Source organism: Hylaeus anthracinus, unplaced genomic scaffold (assembly GCF_026225885.1).
Source record: "Hylaeus anthracinus isolate JK02 unplaced genomic scaffold, UHH_iyHylAnth1.0_haploid 12001, whole genome shotgun sequence".
Classification (NCBI taxonomy): domain Eukaryota; kingdom Metazoa; phylum Arthropoda; class Insecta; order Hymenoptera; family Colletidae; genus Hylaeus; species Hylaeus anthracinus.
In genome coordinates this window covers 13258555-13281695 of record NW_026534348.1, presented here as the reverse complement: position 1 = coordinate 13281695, position 23141 = coordinate 13258555, and the positions used below count along the sequence as shown (strand labels likewise).

The 23141-nt window shown below is 37.4% G+C and overlaps 1 protein-coding gene across 1 annotated transcript; it reads left to right on the top strand.

The window, feature by feature from the left end:
- Positions 1-251: 251 nt before the first annotated feature.
- On the top strand, positions 252-23120 carry LOC128891464 (aquaporin AQPcic-like). Its single transcript, XM_054150962.1, has 5 exons — positions 252-453; positions 19013-19200; positions 20178-20321; positions 20403-20859; positions 21400-23120. Exons 1-4 carry the CDS (start codon positions 267-269, stop codon positions 20841-20843), a joined length of 960 nt encoding a protein of 319 aa, XP_054006937.1. The 5' UTR covers positions 252-266; the 3' UTR covers positions 20844-20859; positions 21400-23120.
- The last annotated feature ends 21 nt before the right edge of the window (positions 23121-23141 follow it).

The following is a 23141-nucleotide window of genomic DNA, read 5'->3' as shown; positions in this document are numbered from 1 at the left end:
ATCGTCTGGTTTTCTAGAAAGATTTATAACAAAGCGTCCCTTTGTAATTCCATCAGACAGCAAAACACTTTAGGGTGCAATTTAACTTTGGTGATGGTTAATGACCCTTTTCCTGCCTCGGACCACTGTTTCTTCCATACCACGTTATCAAGAATGATTCGTTTAGGAAACTAATTGTACACCTAGTACGTTTTGTGGAATCGAAATTTAGATAAAACGTTGTTCGCGAACGGTAACTTTCCGCAACTGTACTTAATACGAATGATATGGCATTTGTTTCAGTGGTGGTGAGATCGACACCGATAAATCTCGTTGATATGGAGCAAAGCGGTGTCTCGATAATAACGTCGAACGGTGTCACGGAAAATTCTGTGGGGAAGTCGCGAAGTATCGGCATCACGCTCAGGTCGAGTTCCAGCATACAAGCTGCCAAAGAGAAGCTTAAATCGCCTTGTGAGTACACCTATCATTTTTCAATATGTTTCTTAGGGAACTATTTGGTTTAAGAATCATAATCTCATAGCAATAGAAAGTCGACTCGTCTCAATATTTGCCACCTAAGAGGCGCAAGAGACAGTCGAACAGAGTCAAGTAGCCAGTTAAAAGATCCTGTACTAGGTTATTGCTCTTATAAGCGCCAAGAAAGGAGCAGATGAAGCAAATGCTCGGCTCGTCTTTCAACGCGATCGAGCAAAGTAGAAAGGCGAACGTCAGCAAGGCTAGCTTCCCATTTTCTGCAGTGAAAGAGAAAGAAAGTACGCAACGTGGCTCGCATTTCAGGAAATCGGGTTACCGGAGATTTCGGCGTGTCAAAGCTGCACCGCGAAAGCAAATACGGTCAATTACAAAATTATTAGTACACGTAGAAAGTATCAAGTATATGAATGATGAGAGAATTATTACAAGATCTTTCTATATTTTTTATTTAAGAAATGTAATATTTAGTGAGTATGGATTTGATATTTAGTGAGGATGTATCATGAAAAAAAGAACAAGAATAATATTATGTTTATCCACCATGGTGCGATTTGCGTTCATGTTCAACCAGATGCAACAGATATCACATTACCGTGAAAAACGAGATAACAATATACGCATAGTGCTCGCCAGTTGCGATATCCATTGTCAAGCAAATGCCTCCGGATGTTCGACAAATTGCCGTATCGCTCAAAGTTCTCGAAGAAATTTGTCCGTTGAGGGCGTTTCACTTTGTTTTGTCGGAGGAGGGGGACGTCTTCAGGAAGTCTTCTTCTCTGAAACCCTAAAACAACGTTTCTTTCAGTTAAACAATCATGAACATAGCTTTTCTAAACTTTCCACGATTTCAAAGGCAGGAATACATTTCCTTATTAAGCGATGTTACTTTATTTTACAAATATGGTGTCTGCATTGCATTGAAAAAATTACGTTGTCCTAATTTTCATAGTTTTTTAAATGCAGTTGTTATGATATAAAATAACAGAATTGCATGTAGTTTCGTTTTTAATCTGAGTATGGATATGACTGGAACCATAAAGGGAAAAAAAGAAATACACATGGAAAATATAATAATTCTTTTAAAAAAAGTTAGATAATTTCACAGAAAATTAGAAAACGGTTTTTTTAAATAGAGATATAATGATTGTAGAGAGTATGCTCGTCGTTGCCCCAGCCAGAACACGGATACTTTATATTTGTCCAATTTCGTGTGGTTTTGACTCATTCGGCGTCGGACTGTTTGAGGACACGAACAAAAGACCTCCTTCAGGCTTCAACAACAATTCAGTGTAAATATATGTGCACGAATAATTGGTGACAATATAATCGGAGTGTATTCTTTGATGAGAGATTAACAGGTCAATCTTACGTCAATTTCATGAGTAATCAATTGCATGAGTTATTCGAAGAAGTCCCATTAGATGTACGTCGAATGTTGTTTATGGGTGACGGTGCACCGCCATATTTCAATCGCGTAGCCATACAGCTCTTAAACGAACGATTTTCCAATAGATGGATAGCTCATACAACAGCCATTGCATGGTCTGCTTCTTTCCCAGATTTATGTATCTGGATTTGTATTTTTGGGGTCACTTGAACCATTTGTTTAGTCAACACACATTTTTCACATTGAAGTTACATTTGGAACATTTTATAAATTGGAAAACTCTATGAGACAATCTTTACTGGTTTGTGTTTGGGTAAAAGGTACTCATTTTGAGCACCTTCTATAAAGATAAAGAATCATGTAGTGAAGTATACATGGCTATAATTCGTGCAGAAGAATTCTATTTTAAACTACAAGCAAACAAATAATTCTTTAATAATATTATTGTTGTCATTGATATTATAACGATACATGCTTCGTTACAATTATTCGGGCGGAAATCCTCCCCTCTACGCTTTCTCATAAAAATACACATGTACACTAATGTACACGTGTATTGAATTGAGGAAGTGATCCATATCTATGCATAAGTACTTTCATTTTTCATGTTTACCTTGAAAATTATAGGAGACCCTCAATTATTTAATTTGTAAAAGTTGATTAGTATCCTGACCTCTATAATACACGTTAAAGTCAATGCATCGAGTGTTCATAATATCTTAGGAGTACAAAACGTAATATTTGATAAAAAATTACATTTTGGGAATATAGGAAATATTTTATTCTGAACCGAGGAAAATGCAAATAGACAATTGAATACGTTATTTATCAAGTGAAACACATTTTCGTTTATCTTAAAACCTGTTAGGTAATTTCACTAATATCTATGCATTGTTAATTAAAGATTTTTCTGCAAGACGACGTTGAAATAGAAATTCTTCTTACTACTTACCTTGAAAGTAGGTTATACTAGGTCAGACGAAACTGGTTAAGAACCCTCTGAAGAGCAACAAACCAAACTAAAGACGTTCTGGAAGTCAGACATGTGCAATTGGTTATCTGTTACCTCTATCTCATACACGCATTGATTCCACTGATATGGGAAAAAGTATGTCAATATCAACGATCATCGAGAGCATACGCTTTGTATCGTGAATTGAAAAGAACTTCTGTTATTTCTTATCCAAAAGACAAGTCTTGTTTGCTCGTTTGATTTAGATTACGTGTACACAGATTATACGCTCACAGGAAGAAAAACATGATGTCATTGATAATCAATTTAGATCGGATTCGAAACCAGTGGTCAATGACATTGTAATATCTTGTTGTAACAGAGTGTTATGGATGTAAACCTGATTTCTTTCTATTAGTGTTGCTACTGATAATTTCATGTTGCTTTTGTCCGATCAGAGCAATGAGATATATTTATTCAGTTCAACGATCTCTTCGAGTATACACAATTTACAATTTTCATCGAATTAATTATAAAGTTTTATTTTTAACAAAATTATAAATTATATATACAGAGTAAACAAAATTTATTTTCATCTTTTCAAAATTGTACAAATAAATTCAAGTTTCGAAAATGATATAAGTATGTCGATATTTAAAAAAGCAATCTATAAATAAATGGAATAATACGTCATTGTCCCGATTGATCAATAGAGAATCATTATCTATATAATCCAAATAAGTTATTCTGAAGAACAAACGAATTCACGATTTCTACTTTCTATATTAAATTCTGTTTGTGGTTTTCTATCGTTCACGCTTTTACTACACGGATCTCCCTAACGGTAGTATTCATAAAAAGTTATACAGTTTAATAATGCGTAATAAGGAAAGCAGCTCGCTCGGAAAATAGATATAAATTGTCTATCCTTTTTACACGGTGCAAGGCGTGTACCGTTCGAAGTAATTAGCATTACGCTAACAAACAGCCATTGCCAGTTCCACCACTTAATGACAACCAGTTGGTAAACGCCAGAATAATGAAACAGTGCCGTTCATTCCAAGTCGAATAAACACACCAGTCGCCTTTGGCTTCCCTGGATACCTTCATCTCCTCGAAAAGTTCAGTTCAGACACGCTACCTGGCCAGTCAGTTTGCAGCCTGAACTTCGGTGGAACTTTTAGAGACACCGGAACCGTGATTACCATTGTCCAGGTCGTTCCTAAAACAAGGTACTGAACTTTGAAAATTTCGAGTAAGGTGAAGCTAGTTCAAACGTGACTTATAATTAAACCTAATTCAAATCCAATAGAAGTGTTTCTCGAACTTAGTCCTTTAATCGAGGCATGATTTGAAACCTAATCTAAATTGAGTTTAAATGGTTGCATAGTCTTCTGTATTTTCGGTTTTATTATAAATTCATTTTCAGTTAAACTTAATCGAGCTTAATTCAAATCTAACAGAAGTGTTTCTCGAACTTGGTCCTTTAATCGAGACTTTAACAGTAAACTTACCGACGTTCATTTATAACTATTTCTACCGTGATGGAACAAATGGCTAGTCTTGAAAACACCTTTTTCAAATTAAATGCAAAATTATTTTACGTATAACTGAATTGAATAATAGATGAAATAATTGTGTACAATTCATGTATTTTATAAGTTCATAAAGTTTGAAAACGGTTATTCGACCGAGCGTGGTAGATTTAGTGTTAAAGTTTCAGTAGCCTTTGGTCGAGCGGTTGATACTGCTCCATATTCAAGGTTATAATTTTAGCGATACTAGACATATCTTTTTCAATATTTGACATAATATTCTCGAAATGTGTATCTTTTGCGAAATGAAACAAAAAAAAATTGTTTAGTATTGTCTCTTCTTAATGATAAGTTTACAAGTATTTCTTATCAGATTTCTGTTACTGAAGTAATGCTTTTATGGTCGAAGTCGAATCAAATTAGAAGGCTTAAACATAACGAATTTGAGTATATTCTTGTCTCTTTATATGAATAAAAACAAGCAAGGTGGTTGACAAAAGAAATGTAAATGGTTTCTGCAATTTTCCCTGTGATATTAACAAAATGTAGGTCAAAATGGCGACACTCCGTAAGCCTAGCGTTATGTCTAGTGTTTCCCGAAGAAGACCGCACGGGACGGTCGGGATCCCGCAAATGAACAACTAAATAAACAAAGAAAAATATATATTTGTCCGCGAAAGCGCATGCCTTGATTCGGCCCTGCCCAAGACCACCTAATTGCGCTAATCGTCGAGATCGCAATAGTCAGCGACCCGTCGATTAGCTACACGGTAATTGGAGAATTGGAGACGTAAAGAGCGATTCCCCTTGGAGAGGCCAGCCTGGACAGCAACGAACACACCTGCTACGAGAAATAAGGAGCACGACGCGCCATTTCCATCAGACGATAATGATCTATCGCGACAATTGTGCTTGGCAATTTGCAGACCCCACCCTGGGTGCACGATTCTCACGAATGCTCTACTTCGCTAATGTAACAGGTTGCCGGCGAATCGTGGGCGCAGACGGGGAATGCAAATGGCGCGAAACAATGTCCTTTGTGGGCTGGAAACGTACACGGTCATCGCGGACGAAAGAGTAATTTCGTTTGCTCGCGATATCGAATGGATAAACGTGCCACGTGATGCCGTTTCTCTCGTTTTCCACGTTCTAGATACTTTCGCGTGAAACTTTCTTTCCGTCCCGGGAAACGCTCTCCATTGAGGGGAACAAACTCATCGACGAGGAGAACGAAGAAATTTCCATGCAACGTGGCAATTCAAAAGTTTCCATTCGGTTTGATGTTTAACGGACAGGTCCGTTTGCTGAGCAGTGTAACATTGTTGCAACCGATACGGAACCTAGCTGATCCAATGGCAAGACCTTTGATCAGGAGAGTCCAGTTAAGTTTGTAGAGCACTGAGTTATGCTAAATTTGCCATTCTACTTAGTGGAGTGGCGGGAACAGTAAACATATAGTAGGTTGGTGCGTATGGAATGTCGTTTTGTCTGTGCTCGAATAAGCAGGCTGATAACATTAATTTTAATTTGTCTTATCGTCAATTGTTTATAATTATATTAATTATTAACTCTTAATATTTGTAATGTGTTATAATGTAACTGGCATTCATTTATTACTATGTATATCAAAAGCCGAGTCTGTTTCCTCGAATCGAGCATTCTTCTTTTATACTGTACGACACCGATGCCTCGACAGAAGAATATCAACGAGATGCGCGTTCATCCTCTTAAACGTTATACGAAAGATGACTCATAAAATCGCTGCCAAAGGAAAAAATACATTTCACGTATATATACCATTTATACAATACCACCTTGCACAATATTCAGGTTCCGATCGAGAACATTGAGAGCATTGAAACCTGTTGGCAACTTGAGAGACGTGTAAACAGTTCTTATTTGTATTCATTAGATTCTAAGTTGCAAAAAGAAATCTTTCAAGAAACATATATCTACAATCCTTAAAAAAGCACTTGACTAGTTATGTTACCGTAAAAAACTCGAGCGAGAGATGACGAGTTCACTGTATTGTTGCCAAAATCTTGCCAATGGTATGGATGGTGATCCTCGATACATGTATAATTAAATAATAACATTCGAACGTGTTTCAGAAACCAAGCACTGAAATAAACCTATCTTTTGGTTTATTAACATTAAAACTACCAAAATTACCAATTTGACTGATGTACTTTAAACTTCTTTCCAAAGACACTGAATTAATAACAATGTTTTCATTCTAATTTTTGAGGAAATATTTTATTAGAAAATTAATTTTTCGTTCCTTCTCCCTCTAATTACAACGATATAGTTGTATGTATAATTAGCGCGCGTTGACCTCGGTAGTTTAAGTGTTTATCCACATTATGGCCTAATCCGAGTGACCTGTCGCCTCAATTAATTCAAATGATCAAGGTTTTACTATATTTGTCGACTGAGGTTTGTCATATCCAACCAGATCATTTCTAGTAAAAAAGGTAGCATGGTTACTCCAGGATGATTTACCTGACCCCAAACGTAACTTGCAATTAGATAAATACAAGTAAGGTAGAAGCACTAGCAGTGGACACCTTTAAGGAATTATGCTTATTATTAGTCAGAAATGTGCAAACTTTCAGTTTTTGGGATTTCACAATTCTCTTAAAGTGGATAATATTCGTAATATTACCTGAGAACTTTAACTTGGCCATCTGAAATTTATTTAAGATATACGACTCGATGTATACGTCCTTCGAAGCGTTCTGCATAAGTAGTATAGCACTGCATTTAAGCTAGAGATAAACATCGTCCATTTTTATCTGCTTGTGAGTTATTTATTGTATGCTGCTAAAGTATACGTTTGTGCTAGTATATACGAAAGATCTTATGTAACTGCGTAGTAGCTAATTCGATGTACTTTCAGACGAAAATACGTAAAACTTGGAGACGGTGATACGAAATATAGCAACTGACGTCGAGCTGTGCGGTTGAATATTCGCTTCTGTAGTTTTCCGTATACTTTTAATGCATCTTCGAAAAAATTGTTGACACAAAAAGGATATACATGTAGTCACGAATCATATTGTCCTAATTTCTGCAATTTTAAATTTTCATTCAAACATTCGATCCATTATATTTTATCAATTTTATACATTTTTTAATGAAGAATTAATCAAAGAAATTTGTTCATTTATTTCTTCTGTTAGGAATAGCTAAAAATTATATTAGACAATTTCTTGGATAAAAAAAAAATTATGAAGAAGAATGGTATAATAAAGAAAATTAATTTGAATAAATTGGTAGGTAAGTTCTGAAATTGAAAAAAGCAACATTCAAATAAAACAGTAAAAATACTTATGTACTGGGCCCAACTCAGGTACGCGAATACGTTAAAAATTTAACTTGGGCTTCAAAGGAAATGTAACGCATCACTAAGTAGGTCATTCACTTCGGTGAACTGTCAAGTTCATGTGTCCAGATTTTAATCGAACTGGTCGATCAGGTGTTACAAGGTTAGTCAGTTAGGTTAGTGCACTTATCTTGTCCCATAAAGGTGTATTATGGTTCTCTACTTTCTGAGAACATGTTTTCATTTCGACGAAATCTGGCAGCGAATCTCGGCTCCCTCTAGTGTAGCGTTCACGTGACTATACTAATTACGTTAATTACGTTAATTGTCGTGGAGAGCACTTTGTCTAGAAAGCCGGACGGATTTCTTCAATTATGCGCAAGGCAAGGATCGAAAGAAACTCATTTGAATAAATAGTAAATAAAAACTCGTTATATGTAACAATTTAAGTAATTACACAGAATTAACGAAACAAAAACAATTAATCAGGAGCACGTTCATTCGATTGAGCAATCAATCGGACAAGTTTTTATTTCTTCAACGTGAAACATAGTTTCATTGTAGATATAATGGTGCAATTTTTATTTAATAAATAATTAATGAATAGTTGCTTATCGTTTATTCCTTATTCGAAACTGGTAAAAATAGAAGAATATCCCCTTAAATATAGTCGTGTATGAATTAGCATTTTTGCATTGACGCTGAATCATCTACGGGTAGATGGTCGAGTAAGCACCGTTAACCCCGTGGATCGCGCGAGAAACGTAGGCCTGAGCAGAACGAGAGGAATGATGTCGTTTTGGTGACCGGTTTCCGGGCGTTCACCGCGAACTTGACCCACTATCACGATTGCAACGACCGCTGTGCACGTGTGCTCCCGACACTTTATTTACTCTTAACTCGGCGTGTCCGCGAACGATACTATATGGTATGTGCAGTTTGGAAGATTAAGGGAGCATTTCACTGTGAACGCACAAAAAAGCATATTTTTAATAATTTTTTTCTCAGGAACTATTACATAAAATTGAATGTATTTTCCCCTTAAAGGTATGATTAAAGAAAGTAAATAAAAAAATTTTTTTTTGGTAAAAAATATTTCGTCATTTATTTATAAAATAATATGCATGTGTGCAAAAGAAAAAAGTTATCCGCTGGCGCAGGTGATTTTGGGTCTCCTGGTAATCTGAAACAGAAAATCGAAAAAGTTTATTAAACTATGTCGTCACACCTATGGTTGGAACCTCCAAGTAGTTGATATTTTGATTTTTACTTACAATTTCAACTGATTTACGGTACAAAAAAAAGTGTTTTTTTTTCTCTTTCACAAGAAACGCTGCCATTTTGTTTATTTTTGATGAAATATATAAGTGGAGGTTCCGACCATAGGTGTGACGACATAGTTTAATGAACTATTTCGATTTTCTGTTTCAGATTACTAGGAAAGCCAAAATCACCTGCGTCAGCGGATAACTTTTTGTTTGCACACATGCATATAATTTTGTAAATAAATGACGAAATATTTTGTACCAAAAAAAAATTTTTTATTTACTTTCCTTAATCATACCTTTAAGGGGAAAATACATTCAATTTTATGCAATAGTTACCGAGAAAAAAATTATTAAAAATATGCTTTTTTTGTGCGTTCACAGTGAAATGCCCCCTTAATTTTACGATTCATTTGCTTATCGTTTGGAGAAAACGATACACGTGGTCAGATTGTAGATTTCGTATGCAGATTAACGAAAGACATCTCTTTAGATACGTTTTCTTAACACGTTGGTTGCTACAATTCCATTTACTGCCACTTATTCAAATTTTAATATGAAAAGTACAAATATTTAATAATCTAATAATATTTTTGTTATTTTTTAATGTTTCTATTGACAGTGATAATGTTTAAAACTATATTTTTACGTATTTGAAAGAATCGTTGTATGCTTAATGTTCTGGTCACCAATGACTCCCATGGCCTTTGGGCAAAAATAAGTTTGACGTGCTTGTTTTAATAGATGATTAATGATTGACAACCACACGTGTGTTCTCGATTAATAACAGATGGATTATAGTGTTGACATAACTCGTTACGTGGAGCACAGGAGAACTACGGCGAACTTTACATTCAAGGATGTGGAATTTTCATTCTTGAGACATATATTATTCAAGTTCTCGTTAATAAATACAAGCTTGTCTTTTTTTCTTAATATAACATGTACAAAGTTTTTAAATTATAAATGTACATGAATAATAGTACATAGTACATACATGAATTTGCAAATACTCCAAAACAAATTCCGTCGTCTTTTTCGGTATTTCGGGAAGCTTCGATGGAAGGCGTGTTTACGCAATGCTGGTTCGAAATTACTTTCGCGCGATTCAATTAAGATCCAGGTAGTCTTTTTTTTTCTGGAATTCGGGGAATTCGCGATACGAGGAGATGCTCGAGTGAACGTGCCGCGGAAAGTACAGATGGGACGTTAATTAGAGCGTGAAACGCTCGAGTAAGGAGCAGTCCTCGATCTTGGAAGCTTTCACGCGTGCTCTCGTCGAATACCGAACTATACGGCCCGTAGAGCGACTAAATTGTGGGGAAACGGAAATTGAATTCACGCGAGCTTTCTACTCTGTTCTCTCGACGGGAGCCATTAATTCGAGAAGCTTGTATTGTTTTGGTTTGTATCAGATACAGTTCTTCTCGAAATACTTTGTTGAATTCTGAAAGTACGATCCTTTCCAATGTATACTTTCTACAAGTGTAATTACCGAGTATTTGCGTATGATTTACGTCGATGCCGAGATGAAACTGAAGAAGTAAATACATATATCCAGTGGCTGCAAAAAGTTTCCGTTCACCGTGCTTTATTTCCTTTTGCATACTATCTCAAAGAGAAATTGTCTAAAGAAATTTGTTCGTGCGAAAATTAAATAGAATTATATAATGAACATAATTAACGAAGTCTCCACACCTACGACGTAAAATAATTGAAAATCATCACTATTTTGTTTCCAATTGTCAGTTGGTCCTCCTAATCTTTAATGCCGCTTGTATTTGTTTCCCCACAACAGAAATTAATTTTGAAGTTATAGTAGGCTCAATAGTATTCATTTAGGGATATTGCATTTTTAAACTATTCTTTGCTTTTTATATTGTGAATTTTAATATGCCTCTTTATATTTCTTTATAAATGTTCAATAAGATACCCAACATAGTTATACCTGAGATAGTGTTGTACTAAGGTCCTATAACCTAATGAGTTAGACAAATTATTTAGCAAACAAGTAATTATTTGAATCAATCAATTTCCTTCTTTATCGAGCAACGATATGGAAAATTAATCGTACCGCGTTTTTTCATAGATGGCGAGCCGAGGCACGCTAAGGAGTTTTTAATTACCCGTGGAAATTAGAGGATAACTACGACTTTTGCCGCTCTTCAAACTAAACGAAACCTTTCACTGTTTTCTAAACGTTGATCGTTGTCCATTACTTTCTCGATCCTTAATTACGACTAGTAACTTTCATCGTAATTGCCGGCAACGCCTGTACGCCGTAATTTGATTTGTAATTAAGGTATGGAGATAGAATCTTAAGAACGGAAGCCATCACACATTTGAAAGGATAGACGTTTGACTCCTTATACCTTGCACTATCATTCATAAATTTCTAGGCACTTCCTTATTTCTGAAAAATGCGTATTACGTTATGGATAGAACGTTTTGTAACTTACTTTTGCTCGATATTATCGCGCTTCTTCGTATCACGTTTTTATGTAATAATGAAGCAATCGCTGATTACATTTGAATGAATTGGGGAGGTGTGATATAACTGGAAGACGCTTCCTTTCGAGGCTTTCAACTTTGTGTGTTCTGTAAATCACCAAGAGTCTTTTCTAAATTAATAACAACTTGTAGAAAACAATTGAGTGTGTGATCTAAAACGCAATGCAGTGAATAACGAATGTTATCGCTTGTCTAACATGTCTACAGAAAATTCGATATTTCAAGGAATTTATACAAGAGCTTCAGTAAAGAATAAAATATTTATTATGAGTACTTCACTTCCATTGAACTGTCAGTAATAAAATAAAAAAAAAGCAAAGAAAAAATAAAATAAAAACAAAAGATATAGGAAATTAATAGAAATTAATGGCCGGTAGTATACGTACAACAAGACCAACTTAGTATCTTTTTATCCAGAAATGTACGCAATTTCCGTCTATGTCACCTCTGTTTATCGATTACTTGCTTTGAATCAGCTTCACCCCTAAATCTCTGCTAGGCGTTGGCACGTATACGTAAGTATGCAGACGTACACGATCATCGACGCGTTTCCGCAACGCACGACACGATATGCCAAAGCACGTTTGCCCTAGAATTACGGCCGAGTTCTCGTGATTAACCGTGTGTCGGCCGGATATAATTAGAAGCCAACACGTGTCCCGCGCAATTTCCATTAGCGAATCCGTCCCGTCGAGAGCGACAGTGATCGTTCATTGATGTTTGCGAATCAAACTGATTGCAGCATGTCAAAAGCCTCGTTGCGGCCGAAAATAGATACCACGCTTCTTCGTTTTCCTAATGACAACTTAGTAACAACGAGCAGTACAAGACACTATACAAGTTGAACCAATGTAGCCTGGGGCTCGAATTTACCCATTAAATGTATAATACGAGGGTCATTCAAGTACAAACCGGATTTTTGTTTACACAGATTTATTGAGGTGTTACGAGCCGAGGGCTGTGAGTCTTGTTTCGGCCGCGTTGCAGAGGATAGTTGTCGTTTGGACAATTTTGTTAACGGGGTTGTGCGTTCGTGGACGCACCTACGTATGGCTAACGTAGGGTTGCCACTAGGAGGTTGGAAAGTTGTGGGCACGCCTACGTATGGCTAACGTAGGGTTGCCACTAGGATTGTTAGTTGGGGCCTCGTAACTTCTACTATGCAATACACCTCGAGCGGTAAAGGTGTATTGCTGTGAGTCTCTTTAATTTAATAATTCAATAGGATAGGTACTCAAAGAAAATAGTTAGGATTACTCTACTAAACTATGTATGTATTCAAAGGTTTAATTAGGACTATACAAATGTTGCTGTATGTATTGCGGAACTAATTCCTACTCTCAGGGTTACGCACCGAGTTGAAAATGCGGGGGTCACGTTTACCATTGAATAAGGTATTTACCAAATATGTTTCAAAATGTGTTCGAAGGGAATCCTTCCCGATCTAACGACGAGGTAACACGGTTTGCGTTTTATTTCTTCTCGATTACTATCACCCGAACTTTGCTTTACTTGCTCGAAGGGGATTCTTCCCGATCTTGTCTCGCGGGTTTAAGATATATCGCGACTGAACTACAACGTGTCCTCAAGAAATGAGCCCCCGAGACGCATCGGTTTATATACTCTAGATTTTGTTAAAAAAAAGCGGTAGTGGGAGTTGATTCTTATGAAATCTATGCTGCCGTACGCGGAGATGCGTAGCGGCACGTAGCTCCTATTTTTCGTGGAAGACAATCCCGCGACACGCCCTAGTTTCTTAGTAAAAACTTTATCGAAGGGCCGCGGCCACATCCGCTCGAAAGAACAAATATCACGGAGGAGAGGTTTGATGGAAATAACGAAACAGAGTGAAGTCTCTGTACGTAACAGAGGATAGATAATAATACCTTTTATACCTTTTAAGGATTGCCTTATTTTTCTACGTGGATTCTTTCAACAGAAATAAATTTTCTTCGTCAGATTGGAACCTTTTTGATCCCATCATAGAAAATAAACTACTGGACAAAATTAGCGGCACACTGTTTTAAATGCTCATAATTATGAGAGTTTTCAACCGAGGTTTCGGTGAAACTTCGTGAGGAATAGTCTTCAGGTGTCTTCTGGGCGTGTGCAAAGTTGCATTGGCGAGGGTTGATGTGAAGGGGTTAATTCACCCCTTTAAAGAGGGGGGCGTCAAAAAACGTCACTTCTAAAGGTGCCAGAGGTGTCGGAAGGGGTTGAAAAAATTACAAAAAAAATTTAGGGCGACTCTCCTTGATGCCCTCTACAAAATGCACCCCTTGAAATCCCTCTCGGACAAACCCACCCCCCATAACCCCCCTCCCCCTCTAAAATCCATAATTTTTCGACGACGGTCTCGATTTTGGACTCAACGTATTCTCTGGACTCCTCTGATCCAGAAAATGCCATCGTCCATACCGTGCTCCCCATAGGCACCCTTTGGGGGGATGGAACAGCTCGTAAATTTTCAACCCCCTTCGTAACGGAGCACTTCCACACATCGGAGGACGATGAAATTCACCAAGTTTGTTCTCAATACGTTAAGGATGAATGCCGAAAAGATCCCGTTTCGAAAACTGCCCCCTGAGCTGAGCAGGGGTGGTCCAAAGTTAGGAGTGGTTCACCCCCAAGTTTAAGGGTTGAAATGTTGTCACGTTACGTGGATTACATGTCCAACAGTCCAGAGTATTGGGACGACACAGTTTTGATGCCTTTTTCCGCGTGAATGGCAATAAAATACGAAAATGTCGATTTTGTTAAAAACTCGCTTTAGAATCGACCTGCCCCAGTAATCAATTGCGCACGTATATGCAGTTAAATTTGTGAATCGCTTTGAAAGATAAGGGCATATACTTTCTTGACTCTCAAGTTGTGCACACATTACAATTTTCAAGGTGCCGTATATTCTTATATATATATATATATATATAAGTGAGAACAACTGTGACAGTTGTTCTCACGCAGAATACCTATAAACACAAGTTCAATGTTCCTTAACGACATGACCTTGAAACCTCGAGAAGAACTACCGTGACTGATGTGATTGAGATTCAGTATCTCGTAGGAATCATAGTAGGAATAGTAAGTAGCATGGTGAAGCTAATCGATGATGAATCGTCTTCGATTTGACTAACTTTGACTTCGATAACTAATATTAATACTTACGAGCATATGTGTGCGAGCGATGCACATTTCTCGTATATTTCTGCATGTCATTCGGTCATTTTGACACTACGGTATAGCATTAGAAAGTACCGTAAAAGAAACTTCACATTGGTTATAGTATTTTACTTCTGTCTTGTCTAACTGTGTTATTTTACATAAAATCGGTTATATTTTTTAGTGGGTACACGTTGCAGTTTTCGATGATATTTAAATGTTACTTGAAAAATTTATTAAAATATCGAAAATTGTTGATGTTACAGCTGTTTGAACGATATTGATGATTTTTGTTCTGTATACTCAAAGTCTTAAAGTTGTCTTGCAGTATTAATGACGTAGAAGTGCCAAAGAAAAATTATTCCAGACATTAAAAACTTTCAACGCTCTAACGATTCGCTTTGCATTGATCATTATTCGATGCAAGAAGGTATTGAAAGTCTCGATTGGTGTAGAAAGCCCTGATCAGTCGTGAGAGTCGTGATCAGTTTTTAAGTCTTGCGATAAGTCCTGAGGTGTTGATTACTCTTGAAAGTCTTAGTCGATCCCGAAAGTCACGATTGGTGTTAAACGTGCGATAATAGAAACAACAATTAGAATAATTAAAAATGTATAAAGTTATACTTGTACTTGCTTAAAGTAAATATAAAGTTCAAATGATAATCCGAGCGGTTGTGAAAGAACTTATAATCAAATTATAAAATAATGCTGTGTGAACAAGCGACCGTTAATGGCAAACGTTATCTAAAGAATACGATTCTTGCACAATTACTATCATTCACAGATGAAGTTTTGTTAAGCTATAATTATATAGCCTCTTGCTCAGGTCAGATAGCAAGAAAACTTTTGAAAACATAACACAATTTCTGTAAAGAATGTGGCTCATGAGGAAATTCCATAAATAATGATTTTAGATAGATATTAGATGTAGATATTTAGAATAATTTCTGTTTTTGATCCGTTGACTGCCCGGATAATACTACTGAAAGTTTCAACGAGAACAAATTTTGTTTTTGTGGATTTGGAAACTATGTAATCTAATATTTGTAGAATATTTATATTTATAACCTCATGAAATTTACAAATCTTGTCTAGATTCATTTCCTTTAGTAGTAATATAATAAAACTTCAGAATTAACTGGGTTAGTTCCTTAGTGAAAAGTTCTTTCACCATACATGAATAATGCGATTGTCAACCTATTAATAAACCATTTTAGAACGGGAAAAAGTTACAAATCCAGATTTATACGTATTCGTATTCGTCACGATACGTTCGTCAAATTTATCTAGAAACTACTCGACTCGTTAAAGTATCGCGTGCGATTTGACCTCTGTATTGATTACTTCATCATGGATACTCTTTTTATCATTTCTGGCGCACGCATACGTAACCGTGACCCGAGATTAACGCTCGTATTCGCGATAAACAGAAGAGAATCATTACGAATCGAGGTTGCGAACGGTCCAATGGGAACGTCGAAGTCGAAGCGTCGACAAATTTCAGCAAAAAGATGATAAAACTTTCCTATTCGTCGTTCCTTCTGTTCTTTCTTAACGTAAAGCCACTGTTGAGTTGAGCAATTACTCAACAATTCTTTTCATTCATTTGAAGCATTATTTTATAGTGTCGATATAATGACTGTGTCAGAAAAGTAGGAAAATATTGTAAAACGAAAGAGATTGCTTCATTTTATAACACTTAAAGCTACGTTTCACATATTGATTCGAGTAGCAGAAGAATTAATGGGGTTGAACTTGTAGGACGATCTAATACATTGATGACACAAGAAATCGGTCTAAATTATTTTCAGTTGAGCGTTGTCCAAGAAAACTGTTCCGCTGATTTTAAGGTAGCCCTTATTGCACAAATAAGAAACTTCCTTTCCAGTATTTCATCGTGTCTCGCTCGAGATTTGGCAGCGTTTGATTCGACTGAACAGTTCAGTTGACGGAAAGTCAATAGTATGCGCCTAGTATGAGGTTTCCATCTCGAGCGCCACTTCACCGAACGACGGACCTGGGGTGGTCCAACTTTCATGCAAATTGTGCTTGACCCTTAACACTGTCAGCTTACACGATCTGTAATCGTATTCGACGCGTGGTCGACAAAGTTGCTAGGCGAAAGTTCACGAGCAAAAGTACCACGAGCCGGTTGAACTTCCAGACCTTGTTTGTTGGAAGAGTTGCCATGTGCTTGGTCTCCACGTTCAGACAATTCGCAAGATACACTTTGACGCGTCAATGGCGAGAGCTGAGTGCCGGCTGGAGACACTTTTGCACACCACGAATGCGAGAGTCCGAAGTTAGTTTAAAATAGAGAGTCGTTATAATTGAACACGAGAGAGTCTTCCAAGTCTCAACGAGTAGACAAGGGATTCTGTTATCTGGATTAATATTTGATCGTAATCCAAATGTCCACACATATAGAGTACTGTTTCTTCGAGACTTTGGTCTTTTAGAGCAAAGCTTTTGTTCTGGATTTGAAATACTTCTTACTTTGGTGTTCGTTTCAAAATTAATTATTTTATTAAAAATATCAAAATGTAAAACATATAACTCGTAAATTAATGAATCTTAGTATGTGGGCGTAATAAATGTAGCAATAAAACTATTGAAATAATAATTAGGTCACAAGCAGGAGATTGAAAAATTTTAAATCACTCAACTCAAAGCACTCAAAGAGTTAATAAAACATAAATGATACTGTATGACATGTTATATAAAAACCTGGATACTTTTAAAATGATATTATTTGAACTATTATTCCAAATAACACGTTGTTCTACTTCATAATTATTTTCATACCTGTGATCACTTTCGATATAATTGATTACAAGTGTACTTGACAGTTATTAGATGTAGAAATTAATTCTCTGTCTTCACATTTAATTATTCATAACTTCAGTTTAAACATAAATATGTAACTCTCATTTCGTTGCATTAATGTTTATACAAACAACGCTCTCTCGGTCTACAGATGCCAATTGTGAACGCTGAATTCTTCGCGAAAAGCAGTGTGTTCCTATTTTTCGTAACCAATCGCGTGCCCGTGATAAAATATACCGCTGGAAAAGGAGCGCGAGGAAATTTCGCGCGCCCCCGTTCCCGATTCCATCTGGAAGCGCCATCGATCGAGCGTGCACGTTCGTGGTTACCTTAATGAGTCGGAGTCGGAGGCCCTCCGACGTAATTAAGAAAATTGCAACCGATCGAGCGTGGTTTCGCGCCACGGAAATCTCGCACGTGCTGTCTGCGATATTATTCCGCGCGAAACCGGGTCGAGCATCAAACGACGATGAAACCAGGTTCTAATATTCACGGTCGAACCTTCGCCTCTTGGCTTCCACTCGATTATGCATTCAGTGGGTAAAAATAAAGACGTGTCCCTTAGTCTTGCTCGTTCCTGGAGTGGCCACGTCTCTGCCATTTGTATTCAAATGAACTTTGACATCCGTCTAACCTCATCCAGTTATGATACCTTTCTTTCCATCCTGTTGGATTATGTGAGACAAGTGTTTGTACATCTACATTTATTAAAGATACAGTGGGACCTCGATTAGTCGGTTTCATCGATATCTAGGTAGAAAAAGTTTAAAGTGTTGTTTGTATACACATTAAACGTTCTAGTTAACAAGAAACATGTATTTATAGCTCGTAGCTTTATTTAATGTTGTAATCTTGCAAAGATAAGTTCTTTATCGCTATAACGTTTGATCAAAGTAAATATCAAAGTACACTGATTAAAATGAAAACAGGATACCGACGCAAGTGTTAACAATGAGGTATAATTATAATATTTACAGATGCCGAGGGTGACTCAAATTATAGATTCGGAACGTCTGAAATAAATTAATGCTTGTTTTTAAGACTGTAAAGTTTTGATTGTTATTTAATATGGACAAGTGCTAAATGGAATGACGAGTAAACATTTCAGTTGTTTTTTACAAGTAGACTTGTTTTTGTAAGCAAACGTAACAAGCAACGAATGCAGCAACAACGCAGCATAGCCGCACGCAAACATGATGCGTGTTCGATCTTTGTTTGCGTATTTTTTTCCTATCAGTGAACACGAAATATTGTAAAAATTGACAGTATACGAAACGAGGAAAGCATGGAAAAAAAAGGGAACGGAAAAATATGGAGAAATAGCTGAAAAGGACACGGTATCGTTAGACCAAGGGAAATGTACAGAATGTTTGTTTACAAAAATATTTACAAGAAATATATATACAAACTCTATTAAGAAACTTTAATAATATTCTCTTTTAATTTTACTCCTCATACGAGCACTTTCCAATCCATGAATATCCCTTTCACAACTTTTCTAGCCTATTTTCTTAAAAATGGCCGTTTTGCTCGATCATACATTTAAGCTTCAACAACATTCACTCTTTGTTTCAGGGCTGAGCAACCTGATGTCTGAAAATGCGAGTGGATGGGACACGTTGATGATTGGTTTGGCGGAGGTGATCGGCACCGCGATCCTGGTTTTTATAGGATGCACTGGGTGCATTGGAAGTATGGGATTTACGCCGACCGTGGTGCAAATCTCCTTAACCTTTGGCCTTGCCGTAATGATCGCTATCCAGGTAAAGGGTCACGTTTATTTTTACGGTACTGCAAACGCAAAACTCTTCATATATTTCGATTTTTCAAATTATCGTGAGGCCATCTGCTTATGCGGTCTGAGACTCGAGCGTAGGAATTTTAATAGCCGGTGCATAGCAGAAGAACGCTGGTGCTTGCACAGAAATATTCATCGGTAAATTCGTTCAAAAATACGGAAAACGGGAGTTGGCAAAATGAAATAACTTTCGAAAACTATGCAACCAGTGAACGCATTAGAGGGAAATTTATTCATTAAAAGTTGCACGGTACATTTATACTTAACAGACGATCGAATTTTAAAAAAAATATCACCTTCTAAGAAATGACGAAACGAAACTTTTTTATATTTACAGTTCATTCATACGAAGTTTAGTTTCAGAGATAAAAATTGAAAACTTGGAAGATCAATTTCCTACAATTCAATTTTTGCAACGAACTTTTCACTTTTCAATTTGTAGTTTCGAAACTAGGCATCTTATGAATGAACTATAACTATAAACAAATTTCTCATCATCCCTTATAGGCTGATATTTTCGAGGAGTAAACCAATCGATTAAAGGTCTATTCAGACTATACGACACGGACCGTCACGTTCCGGCAACGACACGTACCGGCATCGACGCGACAAAAGAGACGCGTTTTAATGGAACTATTCACACTTAGCAGACACCGACCTGAACGTTCCGTCAACGCGAATAGTGTGAATAGTTCTATTAAAACGCGTCTCTTTTGTCGCGTCGGTGCCGGTACGTGTCGTTGCCGGAACGTGACGGTCCGTGTCGTATAGTCTGAATCGACCTTAATGCGTACCTAGTTCTCTATTATATTTTTCACCAAAACCTTGTCGATAATCCAACAATTTTAAAAAGATGCACAAAGTATATAAGTGAAATTGATCAGCCTGATAGTATTGGTGTTAAATCATCACGTAATCATTTATTTGTAACTTTGTTTTTAGTGCATCGGGCATATTAGCGGAGCTCACATTAATCCCGCGATAACGCTGGCCGCGTTGATTCTAGGGAAAAAATCTCTGCCCATGTCCGTGCTCTACATTGCCGCCCAGTGTTTCGGTTCACTGATAGGCTACGGTTTGCTGAAGGTATCAAACACTTACGACTAACATCTCAATCGACTCAATGAAACATTCGTCTAACTAGATCGTTCTCCTCCTTCTTTACAGGCGATGACTCCGGTCGAATTGATGTATGCTACAACGCTTGACGACGCTGACTCGTTCTGCATGACGGAGATTCACAAAGGTCTGAGCCCTCTTCAGGGTTTCGTGGCGGAGACGATCGCTACTGCGATCCTGGTATTTTTCGCCTGCGGTCTCTGGGACCATCGAAACTCCAGCAACACCGACTCGGCGCCCATAAGATTCGGGTTGTGCGTCACTGTGCTGTGCTTCGTGTTCATCCCCTACACGGGGTGCAGTCTAAATCCCGCCAGAACCCTGGGTCCTGCCATTTGGAACGGTTACTGGAGCCACCATTGGATTTTCTGGTTGGCGCCATTCAGCGGAGCCGTGATCGCCTCGCTTTTGTATCGCTGCTTGTTTCTGCCCAAAAGGAGTCAGGGATGTTGTCAGAGCACTGGGAACCTCAGTGGTGTAGAGACGTAAACGCGTGATGACGCAGGTACGTCAATGGACAACTCGATTCAATATATATTGTTATTCAAGTGTTTTAGCTTCAGCTTTAGATTTTTAACCCTTTGCACTCGAGAGGTGACTCTCAGTCACCATCAGGTTTCACTTGGAGCTTGAAGTCTCGATAAAATGATTGTCTGCGAGGTAAAGGTGACTTATGGTATAAAGGTGGCATATAGCTTAGAATTCATGGTAATAAAATGCTAAGAAACATTTCGAGTTGCTGGCAGATACCAGAAAATATGGCCTCGAGTGCAAAGGGTTAAATAATAGTAACACAAAAAGTTGATTAATATCTCGGTTACAAATATATTCGGAAGCGTTAAGTTCGAAAACGCAAAGCAGCACATCGTATCGAAAAATACAATAGAAACGTATTCATGAAGTTTATAACTCTGTTAAAGTAAAGGTACCGTGGAGAAAATAACAATGAGAATTTTCATAAATATTCTTCATAACTACGTTTTACCTTGATATACCTATCTACATTCTACTCTAGGATTAATTGAAGATTTCTGTTAATTTTCAGCGAACAACATTGCATTCCGGTGTGGTCCATGGTTCACAATTCGAGCGAGAAATCCTAATCGTGTTCGCGTTTTATCGGTAGCGAACCGATCACTTTGGCGCGCAGGCAGCGATTTCGAGAAGTGAAACGAGAGGAACGAAAGGTACTCAGTCCGAGTCTCCTTCGATCTACGGAGACCCACGTGGATCACCCCCTCCTCCAATCCCCGAAGATCAAGAATATGCCACGCGAAGAGGACTTCTCGGCTATAGACTGATCCCAGATGATTCACTTGTGTACAAAGATTCCATGTAAATTTATTATCCGCGAAATTCAGGCGTGGGTTTCATTTGTGTCATAGCACGAACAATGTAAATTATTGCGAGCGTCCGAATTGTCGCTTCTCTTGCCTTCGAACTCGTTAGAAATTCCTACACCAATCCTAGGGGACTGTTTTGGAAAATTCGTTCAACCATTTCGTTGGACACATGAAAGTGTCAAAATTCATTTACCAAAATTAAAAAAAGGAGAACTTGCATGCAAGCATCAGCTCTTTTGGAAGTGAATTGGAGTATCTAATAAGAGATGAGCAAAATTTTATTTATATAACAACGTATATCGATTCGTTCGTCGTTTAGATAAATTTTTATTCGTTCAACATCAAATATAATTTTATTCCGTTAAGCGAATAACCGAGCAAATGATATTGATGATGTTCGTAATTTTAAATTTGTATCCAGATAAAAGTCTTGCCGCTCTTTGCATCGAAGGGGAGCCAATGAGTTGCCAAAAATGAAAAAGTGATTGCAACTAATTTAGGCCAGAGAAATAGTCTAGTGTGCGATTTGAAATAAGTTTTAATTCATAGTGATAATTACAAAACAGGTATATTTTTTGTATACAGAGAAAGTAATCTCATAATTAAAAGAAATAAGATATTGGGCTCTAATACTTCACCTTTACAAAGGGTGATTACAAACCAATCTAATATTTCTGATATTTCGTAATTATAAGAAATATATTTTATGATTTTAAACATTTTTTGAAACTTTAAGGTATTTCAACGCGAAGACTTAAGATAAAATGTTAATACAAACTCTCAATTTTTTTCACTGAAGATACAAAATAGAAAATCCAATACCTTGTTCAATATTCCCCAAAATGGATCTGCTTTTTGCGAGATTGTTAATTATCCTCTTTAAGAAGCTTTGCTCTAAAGGACTGCTCTTTGTAGCCGGAAGAGTCTAGAGACCGCCCTCTTTGAACGATAATTTTCTCATACAAAACTACATTGTGTTTGCTGCGGGAAACATTCCTCTTCTCGGCGCATTTTTCATCGTCAGGCGCGGGGAGGGGTGCTCAGGCAGACGTGAATTCGTCGCTCGTTAGGTTGGTTGTCTTTCCGGGAAACAACGCGGGTGATCCCTCTGGGCAGCCCATTCCGCGTGGAAATTCGAAATAATGGAATTAGCGGCGAGCGCGCGCGTTCAGGAAATTACCCGAGGCGGTATCGCTGGTGGAAACTTTTAATTGCGCTGGCTGCATGCACACGCGCCCGCGAAAATGCTGGTGACTGCAGTTACATGTCGGGCGTTCGTTTGGCCGACTACAACGCTTGGATCTCTTTTTGACGATAATCGTCGGTCTCGAGCCTCGAGTTCGAGGAAAGGCTCGAGGGACGAGTTTCGGAGGCAAGCTTGTGACAACAGATATGTAGAAATAAATTTCATACGTTTTAACAACCGAGAGTGTTATTTCGCTAC